This window comes from Temnothorax longispinosus, chromosome 9 (genome assembly GCF_030848805.1).
Source record: "Temnothorax longispinosus isolate EJ_2023e chromosome 9, Tlon_JGU_v1, whole genome shotgun sequence".
In the NCBI taxonomy this organism is placed as follows: domain Eukaryota; kingdom Metazoa; phylum Arthropoda; class Insecta; order Hymenoptera; family Formicidae; genus Temnothorax; species Temnothorax longispinosus.
This window is the reverse complement of record NC_092366.1, coordinates 9,131,700-9,144,675: the sequence shown is the minus strand read 5'-3', so window position 1 is coordinate 9,144,675 and position 12,976 is coordinate 9,131,700. Positions and strand designations below refer to the sequence as shown.

At 31.9% G+C, this 12,976-nt stretch overlaps 1 protein-coding gene across 2 annotated transcripts; it reads right to left on the bottom strand.

Annotated features, from left to right (window-relative positions):
• Positions 1–2,551: 2,551 nt before the first annotated feature.
• On the bottom strand, positions 2,552–8,003 carry LOC139818634 (uncharacterized). Of its 2 annotated transcripts, XM_071787440.1 has the most exons (9): positions 7,848–8,003; positions 5,084–7,142; positions 4,806–5,001; positions 4,334–4,663; positions 4,156–4,251; positions 3,942–4,037; positions 3,642–3,856; positions 3,311–3,473; positions 2,553–3,224 (listed from the first exon to the last, which is right to left on the bottom strand). In XM_071787440.1, the coding sequence occupies exons 3-9, from the start codon at positions 4,993–4,995 to the stop codon at positions 3,061–3,063; spliced, it is 1,254 nt and encodes a 417-aa protein (XP_071643541.1). In that variant the 5' UTR covers positions 4,996–5,001; positions 5,084–7,142; positions 7,848–8,003; the 3' UTR covers positions 2,553–3,060. The 2 variants fall into 2 exon arrangements, with proteins under 2 accessions (XP_071643542.1, XP_071643541.1); XM_071787441.1 differs by lacking the exon at positions 5,084–7,142 and having other exon boundaries at positions 2,552–3,224; positions 7,848–7,992.
• Between the last annotated feature and the right edge of the window lie 4,973 nt (positions 8,004–12,976).

The following is a 12,976-nucleotide window of genomic DNA, read 5'->3' as shown; positions in this document are numbered from 1 at the left end:
GATCGCGATATCCGAGTCCACGGTGTCGCCAATGATCGACATTGCATCCGCCTCTTCCCATTTCTTCACAACTTCTGCCGTTCCAGCCGGCCTCTTTTTCTCGCCGAGTGCGATCTTTAGAGCGTTATTTACTCGAAGATGATTCTGAATTTGGAACTTCCAGAGCCTATAATTACCTGGCCCTGTCAGAATCGTGATACGGGAAAGTCGGCCCGATTGACGCCATTGTTCTTTCTTATTATGAAAAGCTAAAAAAAAAACACGTTAGTTTCTTCCTGTTATCCGCTACTCAATCCGCAGTGGAAATCGAGCTGGGCCCATAACCTGTTACAATCTCTGGTCTGGAATCCGGGCCGCAGGGAGAAGTGATCCGCGCAGTTCCTTGGGCTTAACGAACCTACGGCATTACCGAGTTCAATACACCGCGGACATAAACACACAGTTACACGGACATTTATACATATACACAGTGTCATATAGCCCAAAGGTGGTGCTGAAAGCACTATAAAATCCCTCATCCGAGGGATATAACCCTAAAAAAAAAAATGGTCTGGAATCCGCGTTGTCGCCATCGATCCAAACTCTCAGCACGAGTCATTCGGAAGAAACAAGGGAAGAAAGGATAGAGACTTGTTTTCTTGGTAGCACAAATATAATTGCTCAAAGAAATAAGTAATGTCCCATACAGCACAAAATGTTTTTAAAATATATTTTTAAATATTTCTATAAAAATATTGCAAGAAATATTTTAAAATGGTTTTATAGGAATATTTTAAAAAAGTTAAACATTGTGTGTGTGTGTGTGTGTGTGTGTGTGTGTGTGTGTGTGTGTGTGTGTGTGTGTGTGTGTGTGTGTGTGTGTGATAACATTTTAAAGAATATTTTTAGAATCTTTTAAAAATATTTATAAAAATGTTCTTCTTTATCACCCAGGCAATATTTTCTTAAATATTTGAAATATATTTTTGAAATATTAATTTAAATTATCATATTTATTGTTTTATAATCTCGTTTCAAAATATTTAAAAATATTTTAAATTTATTATTGGTTCTATAATCTTTTTTCAAATATTTTTGAAATATTATAAAATATTCTTAATTAAAAGATGCGTGATAGCGCATCTTTCCGTGCTAGTTTGGAACGACGCCGCTAGGCGGCGCATAATGGTAAAACTAACTCGTAAATTTCAGTTGAGGGCTAATATAAGCAGGTCTCTGGCGAAGCAAAATCATGACATTCACAAGATATGTATATTTTTCAAATATCAAGATGTACCTATATTTTACAGATATTAAAAAAAACTTTCAAACATGAAACACACAATTATTGCTTATTGGATTAAACATATTTTATTTTTTGAAGTAATATTTTTAAAAAATTTTACAAATATTATTAAATATATTTATTTGCAATCTTATAAAAATATTTTTGAAAATATTTTTCCGACATGAACTGGCGGACATAGAAACATTCTAAAAATATTTTTGTGAATTATTTTAATCTTCCTAAAAAATATTTAAAAAATATTTTAAAAGCATTTTGTGCTGTATGGGAGGTAATTTCAATTTGTATTTTGATACATTCCGCACAAATTGTGTCGCGCTTATACGAGACTACTATTGTTTCCCGAGCAGCACATAAACATTGGTCTGATATTGGATCTATGTTGATTGCCCAACTTATATTATGTCGGCCCGACGTTCCAAAATAACAATGGACCGATGTTGGTGGCGTCACGCTGGTTCACCGACGGCCAATGATTGGTGAAATATTGGATGTTACATTTAGCCAACATTGTACCAACGATTTAAAAATGATCAAATCGCACAAAAACATTGGCCCAATATTGAACATATGTCGACTATTTAAATTCTAGATATTGGCCCAACGTTCCTAAATGATAATGGACCAACATTGGGTGCATCCGGTGCATTAATAAGTATACGATGTTTAACTAATATTATTTTTAATAATATTAGTAAATCTAAAAAATAAAATAGACGTCAATACATTTTATACTTATATCTGTTGTATTACTAATTACATGTTATTTATACAGTTCTAGAAATTCTTGTAGAAATGAGTTTAAAATTTATGTAATTATATATATATATATATATATATATATATATAAATTATATTATATAATTTATATAATTTAATAAGATTATAATGTATAAGTAACATGTAATTAGTAAATACAACAGCTATAAGTATAAAATGCATCATACATGTATTGACGTCCATTTTATTTTTTAGATTTACAAATATTATTAAAAATAATATTAGTTAAACATCGTATATTTATTAATTAGAAATCGATATTAATTAAACCTCAAAAATGTAAAGATTATAAGCAGCGAATGTATAAAAGTAAATAAATTTCTATAATAAAATTAACATGTCTAAAATTCGGATATAGAATTATCTTTATTATATGATACATAGTACACGCAATAAAATAAACAGTTACACAATTAAATATTTTAATTCTAAGACTGAATAGTACACAATTTAAAATAAATATGAAGAAAATAATATAATTTGTATTAGTGTTGTAATATAATTTGGTATAAAATATTGTTTGTTATATCGATATAAAACTATTGTTATACTATATTATATGTTAAGATCAGTCTTCATTTTTCTAAACAAAACGTTACGAACAATATTTAACTTCTAAAGTTTAGCAGAAACTTTTACAAAATTGCACAGTTATAAATTATTTAAAAAAAAAAAAACTAACAATATTAGTCTCAAATGCAATTGATATATTATACTAACTAGCAATATTAATGTTTTTAACAGTAAATAATAATGTCACAAAGTAAACAAACTATTGTGCACAATAAAAGAAAGCAGCAAAATGTATCATTTTTATCAAGAGCAAAGTAAGAAATATCATAATTGATATCCTCAAAGTAATTTAATATAAAGTAATTTAAAGTAATTTAATATCTGTAAAAAGTAATCATTTTCCATGATTTATGGCAAATCGAAAATCAAATAAAAAAAAGTAATTTTTTCATAGAAAGAGAAAACATTAAAAAATTTAATTCTTAACTCGTATAACTTTCTGATTGTGCTTCATCAGTCTGGTTGTTATTTATAGTTTCCTTCCTTTTGTTTCGACCACCATCTCGATCCATTGCATAACGTAACCAAGATTTAATTGTTTCTTCGGTTATTTTATAAGATGTTTCTTGATTAGTGCTTGCTGATCCTATGAAGTATAAGAAAACTCAATTTTACAATATGAAAATTGCATTACAATTTATTTTAAAGAATCACTTGCAATTATAGACTTACTAAGGATGAGTTTGCATATGGCATCAAAAGATTGAAGACTTGTTTTGGCTCCTCTTCCTGCCCAGTTTAATTTTTGTGCTAATTCATTATGGATAATCCGTCTGAGAATCCTCCGCGTGTGATCCGCTTGCGAAGTTCCTCCAAGGCGGCGAAAATGATTAACCTGAGAACAAAAATAAAATAACCTTAATTTTTTGGATAATTTTTTTTGAAGACATTCCTTGAATAACAAGTATTTTTTTTATAACAAAATACGAACAGTTTTGGAAAAACAAAACAAAGTTTTTACAATTTTAAAAAAGAAAACAAATCAACATATATAATTGCTTACGTAAAGTTCAAAAATAGATTTTTGTTTCAAAAATTCATTGAAACTTGACAGATTCCTCAATGACGAGGCAGGTATAAGAGTCTCTGTTTCCTCAGGTAACTTTTCCTCTGCAACGTTGTCACTGAGCAGTTTTTTTTTACAATTGATGTCCTTTTTTATGCTGCTTATGTCAAATTTAATATCTTCAAATGTAGTAACTAAGTTCTTGAATTGACCTGAAAGCATGTTTAATTATCAGCAATTTAATGTTTGTAATAGTCAGTATTGATTTTTCCATGATAGTATAAAAGCTTATTTTACCTTCAGATAAACTTATACTTGCTCGCGATTGTGACGCTGTTGCTACTCTTGCCGTGGTCTTAGTAAGTACAGAAGAATGCGAACTCATTTCTTTATCTATAAACATAAGTCAAAAAAGCTATCAAAAAATTCTGTAATTTACTAAAAACATAAAAATATTTGTTTTATGTAACTTACTTTGGATATTTTTATTATTATTAAAAGCTTATTTTACCTTCATATAAACTTGTATTTGCTCGCGATTGTGACGCTGTTGCTACTCTTGCCGCTGGCTTAGTAAGTACAGAAGAATGCGAACTCATTTCTTTATCTATAAACATAAATCAAAAAAAGCTATCAAAAAATTCTATAATTTACTAAAAACATAAAAATATTTGTTTTATGTTACTTACTTTGGATATTATTATTATTAGCCGGTAACTGAATAGGATCTGGTTCAGGTAAAAGTTTGCTTTTCTTTTTATTCTTTGAAATAGAATTCCGATTTCTATCTATCTCATAATCAGTTTCACTAGATGAAGATGCTTCATTAAATGATTTTTCAGATGCAGATACATCAGCTGATTTGGATACATCAGCATAACGCTGATTTGGAAAGCGTTTTCTTTTCTTTAATTGGTTCTCGGCGATTACCTCATCAGGCACCTCCGTGCCTGTTTGAATTTCATCAGTATCTAAATACTGATATCCATCTCTTTTTGATTTAGCTTTTGCTAACAGATCTGCAAATTATACTAATTAATTTCGTATCAAACAGAATTTTTAATTTTTGTGAGAAAAGAGATAATAAAATAAAAATCAAATTTTAATTTTAAAAATTATGTTAACAGTCAATATTAAAAGTCTATTCAAAAATATATTTACCTGTTTGATACAAAACTCGACATGAATGTGTCTTCCAATATGATTTTGGTGTTTCAAAAGTTGTAACTGCTTTCCAAAATCGAGTTCCTTTATATTGAGGATAAAAAGTTTTATGATTTCCATCAGTCAACCAGGAAGTTGGTATCACTTCACAAGTTTCTTCTTCAGGAAAATCCACTACAGAAAACATTCTTATCTATAAATAAAAAGAAAACATAAAATATTACATAATTGTATTAGATATTATAATAAGAACAATCTCTAATCTTAGTATATACCTTTTTTCTATCATGGTGTATGCAAAAGAGGAAGACATACCGAAAAAAGAGACTGTTTCAAAAGAACATTTTTACAGAAAACAGAACTGATATTCCAAGCTTCATAGTTTTTGGATAGAGATGAAACTTTAAATATTTTCAAAAGTGACGAAGGACACGGATAACTGTACATATCTTCTATTTGCAGATATTTTAATCCAATAATATATATATCCTTATTCAATTTCACAAAATTGTAAATTACTACAATGTTATTGTCTTTCATGGTGACACAGTTATTCCCGGAAAACGTTGATAAAGTAAAGGCAGTGCTTTTTACCTTCTTGAATTGTTGTACATGACAAGGAAAATTAATTAGAGGTCCATCGGAATGACTTGAATTTAATACAACATGATAGCGAAATTTTTTATCTGTTGTATAATCATTTAATAGTTTTTTGTTTTCTGTAGCTAATACATGTGAACTTTCTGACAGCCTTTTCACTATTTGCTGTAATGGTTGACTAGAAGTTCTCAAAAGTCTTTTTAACTTAAAAAGAAAAGACTCAAAAGGGAAAGCACTAAATGTGTCAAGAATGCCATATTTCTTTGCATCAGCTGTTAAATGAGTTAAACAATGAATATTATAAACAACTGTGTCAGCACCATATAATTTAGACCAGTGATTAACAAAGGATCTTAATAAATCGGAAGCAAAATCAAGATAATTTACAATTAGACTTGTACTACATAAAATAGTAGAAGCTACATGTAGTAACAAGAAATGTTTATAAATTGCGGAAGGAACATTGTTATTTAAAACAACTATCCCGGAATACAAGAGGAACTGCCGAAATTCTGAAGCTTTCCAATGTGCAATTTCCTTTAAGCTACGTGGTTTCCTTTGAAACTCAATTGGAAAATGTTTTCTCTGAGCAATTAATTCATTGGAAATGCACTTAATAGAATAAGCTGATAATCTAACACGTAGATCTCCTTTTAATAACATCATTAGAATCTTACGCATGCATCCAAGTGGTAGCAAATGCATGTAATCCAAAGGAATTTGAGAAATTAACCCCATATTTAATTCTGACAGAGGAGATATTGACTTATGGTGATCTGGATCTGACATTGAAGCAAAACTTTCATCAGTACGTAATGGTGCATCTTGTAATGGAAATGTCATTCTATGATTTATATATACACCTTCTTGTTCACATCGGTCACATCCTGAATATGCATTAAATAACTTGCAACATTTGATCATACAACGTGCTGGAGTGTCACAGATAAAAGCTCTGATTGCAACTTTAAATTGCATTTGACTTCTGTCATGGAAAAATCCATTTTCACATAGTTCTTTGAGTTCTGGTACAAAATCTTCAAAATAACCAGTAATTGGTTCTGGTTTACTTTCACCAAGAAACAAAGAAACTAAAAATGGCTCATACTGATATCGTTTATCAATAACATAGCAAAGTATTGGCCAAAATTGCTTTGAGGAACTTTTATATATAGGTATTCCATCAACATTGAAAGTCAATTGAATAGTATCGCCATAATATTTATGCTTCATTTGTAAATTGGGAGTGATGCCGATATAATGCAAAACACCACTACTACCTAATTTTTTTACAAGTGCTTGTCTACTTGTTTTTAATAGAGTACGTGCATCTCTGGGAAGGTTTTCAATATTTGTGTACTCTTTCAGAATTTTTAATAATTTATTTATCGATGAATGCTTAATATTTTCTTCTATACACCATTTTTGTATTTTACTATTTACAGGTGTATCACTGCTACTTTGTGACATATTGTCATCTGAAGATGATGCAGACTCATTATCAAAATTACTATTACAATCTTCACAATAGTCATTAATATCATCACTACTTTTTGAATCATTCAAACTATCTTCATATAAATGACAATTATTTTTATTTATATTATTATCATAATTATTGTCATTTATATTTTCATTATTATTATCAGTCAATTCCTTCAAAAATTCTTTCATATGGGCTTTTACCCTTTTCCTAACTTCTCTATACTTCCGGGCTCTCTGTGCCATTTTTATCTACAATAAAAATACGTAATTAATTAAAAATTACGTGATATTAATTATGAATATGCATCATATTCACATAATGATACATAGGATATAATACATATAGGACTATAACAATGACACACATATTAGAAATTGCCAAAGAAAAGATTAGAACATAGAAAAGAACCTAGAAATAATATTAATAAATATTCACATGATGATACATAGGATAATACATAGGACAATGACACATATATCAGAAATTGCTAAAGAAAAGATTAGAACATAGAAAAGAACATAGAAATAATATTAATAAAAAATGTGAATGTGTAATGTATATCAGTCTCGAGAAAAGAGGTACTATATGAAAGTGTTTCCAATTTCATCCTATTTTTATAATTTAATTACCAGAATTTGATTACATTAATCATGCAATGATCAATGATATAGGCAATATATATTTATCGCGTGAACTGTGCAAATATATCATGTTTTGCCTTACAATTAAGGATTATCATAATTTTGCCGTATAAAGTACTTCAGAAAAGTCAAAGAAATTATTGAACGATTTTATACTGGCTATGCTTTTGACGCTACGTTTAACTTTTTAATATAATTTATTCTGCCAAGCAAATACGATTATTTTAGGTTAAGAATGACTTATTTCCGTTGTTAACACTGTCAGTAAATATCATAAATATCTTTATATAAACAAATAAAAAAGTTACTCACCTGCAATCCAATTAAGCAAGAACACGACTCTTCTTTTTCTTATTTTAATTATTAAACGTCTGTGTCCTGGTCTAAATGATCTAAAACGCTTCTTCTTCTTAAGTTGGCTCTTATATACCTCTTGACACAGTGCAATACGGCACGTTTATCTAAAACGCAATACAACGCACTGACACGATCGAATATAATTTATTCTGCCAAGCAAATACGATTATTTTAGGTTAAAAATGACTTATTTCCGTTGTTAACTGTCAGTAAATATCATAAATTTCTTTATATAAACAAATAAAAAAGTTACTCACCTGCAATCCAATTAAAAGCAAGAGCACGACTCTTCTTTTTCTTATTTTAATTATTAAACGTCTGTGTCCTGGTCTAAATAATCTAAAACGCTTCTTCTTCTTAAGTTGGCTCTTATATATACTTCTTGACACAGTGCAATACGGCACGTTTATCTAATAAAACGCAATACAACGCACTGACACGATCGAGCACGAGCACCAATAAAACATAAAACACGCGATCTTCTTTTCTTGACTGCGCGCCCGGCGCGCCCGCCCTGCGGTCCGCTCACAGCGCCGCTGTAAGCATATCACTCTGTCTTCGTTGCACATCGATTATCAAACAATGATCCAATGTCGGCTAAATGTCGTTTAACAAACGGTTGGTATTGCGTTGTCAATCGATTAATAATATACACTAAAAATAGTTAAAAATACTGTAGGCTATTTCAAAACAGTTAAAATTTGTAAAAAAAACAACAATGCCTTTTAATTCGTATTAAATAAATAAAAAAGAAAGTCTGTCTAACGATTCATTGGATTGTAGCATTTTAACAATGTCGGTCCAACATTGTTTCCCCAACGCCGATGCTTCCGATTAAAAACCAACCGTTGGTCAACCAATATGTGCTGCACAATTCTTTTTGTTGAGGAAATAAAATTGATGAAAGTTTACACGGCCCTCATCAATGACCTTAATTTTGACATATATTACAGAGGTCACCATCTTGAGTAACCTTCAGAAGATTTTAGCCGTCGCTCGTTGTTTATTAAAAAGTTATCAGCAAAAAAGTTTATGAAATATAACAGTTTGTGTTTTAGTGCTAAAAGAAGTAATTTGCTGATATGTGTGTATACTGTATAGATAGTACATATGTAGGCGGGGGTAGGTGGAGGACCTCGGATGGAAAGTTGAAAATCCGAACCGTACAATGATAGACCTCGTTTCGCCCTGTAAGCAGGGATGGGATGGCCTTTGCTTCGCGTGGATAATTCTCTGGACACCATTGTACTTTCTACGCAAAATGAAATCCAGCCCATCCCATTCCTGCTTATAAAGCGAAACGAGGTTTATTATTAATTAGGTATGTACAGTTGGGGTTTACAACTTTCCACGCGAACCGAGGTCCATTCCTACAAGTCTACATGTGTACTGTCTATACACACATATTAGCAAATTACTTCTCTTATAGACCTCGTTCCGCATATACGTGAGACGCGTGGCAAGTCGCAAACTCATGTGGAACCGTACCATAATGAAAAACAACAATTTATATGCTTTTGCCATTGTTAAAGCAAAGAATACTTTGTATTTGTACTTTTTAAAATATAAAATTATAGGTATGTATATTTTTTAGTATACCAACTATTCCCTGCTTTAATAAATTATTTTTGTTATAGATATTAAGTGTTTAATTTAATAAATTTTTTTGTTAATACTTTTTAGTAAAGAACAACGGGTAAAACCTAGCTTTTAAAGATTACTCAGGAGGGTGACCTTGACAACATATGTCAAAGTCAAGGTCATTGGTGGAGGCTGAGTAAAGATAAACATTTACCTGTTACCATAAAATGTTGACGCCGTAACTCACAGAAACGATTTGTAATTTCTACATACGAGCTAAGTCTTAATTGTTGCAAATTACAATGTATAGTAAATGCAACGCGATCAATATAGATTAGTTTAATATACCTATAGGGGAGACCGGGGCGAAGTCGTCACTGGGACGGAGTCATTGCAATTATCTCGAAATCTGTATTTGTGTGAACTCACCATTAATACTGTAAACGCGGCTTATGGTGCTCACGTGACCACCGGAGTTTAGTGAGATTATGTGCCATGTTGATTCTTATCGAGGCAAACATGTTTTTGGAGGTCAAAAGTAAAATTTTTTGCGCGTTGAAAATTTGTAATATCTTAAATATTATTGTGTCTCCGAATCTCAAAGTAAGTGATTCTAAAGAGTAATAACGTGCTAAACACGAATCCAGTGAAGTTTTTTTTTATTTTCATTGATTTCTAATATTTTATGGGCTACCAAACTTGAAACTTGTGTCTGGGGCAAAGTCGTCACCAAGCCATATCATGGAGGTCTCCGACGAAAATCAAAGTCAAAGAAGCAGCAGTGGTCGGATTCCGGCGAGGACTAGGATAATATGTGCTGCGTGTGCTCAGATATGACAGAATAGAGCAGACGAGAAACGTGCGAGCGTAAGGCACATAAGTGCGTGCGCTTTTCTTGTAATTATTTTCCGCCATCGTGTTTTTAATTAATGTTTCCAGTTTTTTATTAAAAAATAATTAATAAAATGTATCCTATCATTTTTCATAATTGGATTATGAATTTTTATTTAAAATTTAGTCCGAGAATGGAGTGACAATTCCGCCCTGGCAATTTTGACATTTCAATTTTTGCACCTTTGTCGTTTTCATTCTACACCAGTTGAATAAAGCGACGTAGACCAAAAATGTCCATATAAATTTTGTAGCTAAGGGTTTACTCTTTACAACGCGGTATACAACATTTTACTAAAATTATTTGTTTTGTTGTTAAAAATCGGCACCGAAAAAATAGTGACGACTTCGCCCCGGTCTCCCTTACACAACTCGTTTGACAATCCAGCATTATCAACTGACAATCCGATATCATCATAATCATATTATGCTCTTTGTTCACGTCACTTCTCTCTCATGTTATACACGCATTTAACAAAGGAAGCTGTCTCGTGATTGTTTGCATGTACGTTTGCATAGTAACAGTATAAATTATTTTTGTCGCAAATCGTTGATTAGCCGTATCAGAGTAAGTAGGGTAGACCGGGGCACGTTGTCACATCGGCTTTATTTAAAAAACTAATAACCACAGAGCAGCACCCGTCATTCCCAAAACGTGTTAGTGTATGCCCATTTTTGGTGTGTTTACAGTGTTGAGATTGCTCCAGCCGTGTTGACGTAAAATCAACTTGAAAGTTTTTTGCGACCGTAAGTAAAATTTTATTGTCTAATATTCAACGTACTGGACATGAAGCTTATGTTTTTTCAGAATAGACCTTTATATTATCTTAAAGCATGTACTTTTACCTACCGCGTGCAGTACTTAACCTTATGAATATCTCAAACGTGTCGGCCTTAAAGTAAAAAAATGCCCTCGGGGCATGTTGTCATGAATTTGATGGGAATCTATTGCGAATCTTTGAATGACGATAACGAGTAAAAATATTTTATGTTTAATCACCGACATGATTATAAAAGAAAAAATGTGTATCAATAACTTATTGCAACTTGCGCATTCGAGTGAAATTCTTGTATTTAGATTAAGACGAAAACTTCATGCTTTTTGTACTTTTTTGAAATAAAATAAATGTTTCTGTGAAGGATTTTACTTTTTTACATTGCAGCGTACTATAATATATTGATATTTACGTTGAATACAGTTTGTATAACATTTTGCATGCAATTACATTTGATGTGACAACGTGCCCCGGTCACGGGGCACGTTGTCACAAGCGACCTGTCGTTATTTATTGTTATGTAACAACTGTAGAGTAACAATCACACAAAATTCGATACTGTCCAATTGAAGTTGAGGGTTCACTCGAAATTTTGGCATATCAAAGTACTCTTAAATATTGAATGTAAAAAATACAAAAAATATTGAACCAAATGTGTGACAACGTGCCCCGGTCTACCCTACTAAAAACATTGATACCATGTCTTTTAACTATGGTGCTCTATTCTGCCATCATAACTCAGAACTCAGGTAATGCATTAATTACGTTATAGGTAGTAGTATGCAGGCACCTGCAATGAATGATTAATTGAGAAATATTGCAAAACAGAATTTAATTTAAAACAAATAGAATTCAATTTTTTTCTTAATAAAAATAGGTTTGTGACATACTTTAATGTTGCCAATATAGTAATTTATTTTTACAGGTACTTCTAATATACGACACTTGGGGTGACCTATAAATACCTCGAAAAAAAAACGTCTTATATTTTTAAAACTTTTAAAAAATTAAACCTAAGTAGTATGTATCTTTGTATTCCCATTTAAGGATCTATCTTTCTATTCCAACTGAAGTGGTAGTAGCTTTAATTTTCCTTAAAAATATTTATTGTATCACTCAATTAAAAGAATAATATCATAAAATTGTGTTACCTTACTCAACCCAAGTAATATGTAAAAATTAATACAAAATTAAACATTTATTTAAAAGAAACAAGAATTTGTTCATTTTATTACTCACTGACGAAGAAAAAGGATCTTATCTGTTAAAAATACAAAATTAGAAAAATTCTATAAGTTTTAGTTAAAAAAACGGCGATATTAAACAAAACAGTATATTAATGTCATACTACTTGGAAAGTCCCCCGTAGCCCTCGGCGGGGGAACAGGTGGATCACAGTAAGGGAGGATAAGAGTGTCTGGAAGAGGGTGATAGGGAGGAGGAGGATGGAGGAGGAGTAGTGGAAGGCATGAGGAAGGCGAAGAGGAGATGGAGGAAATGGAGGTGAGAAAAGAAATGGAGCAAGACAAGAGAAAACAGTCGGAGAAAAAGAGCCCGAAGAAAAAGGTGGCTGACGGGAGGAGATGGCACAAGAGGCGTGAGCGGCAGAAAGGAGTAAGGCGGATGCACAACGCGCGCGTCGCATCATGTATCGGTGGGCAAACGGCGTGATCGAGGGACCGAAGGAAGGAACCGACGCGCGCGTCGCATCGTGTAACGGCGGGCAAACGGCGTGATCGAGGGATCGAAGGAAGGTATCGGTAGAGCGAGGTGAACAGGAAGGGAAAGTACGTGGTGGCTGTAGGGAAGGTGAGTCGTGAGAAGAAGCGGACGGCA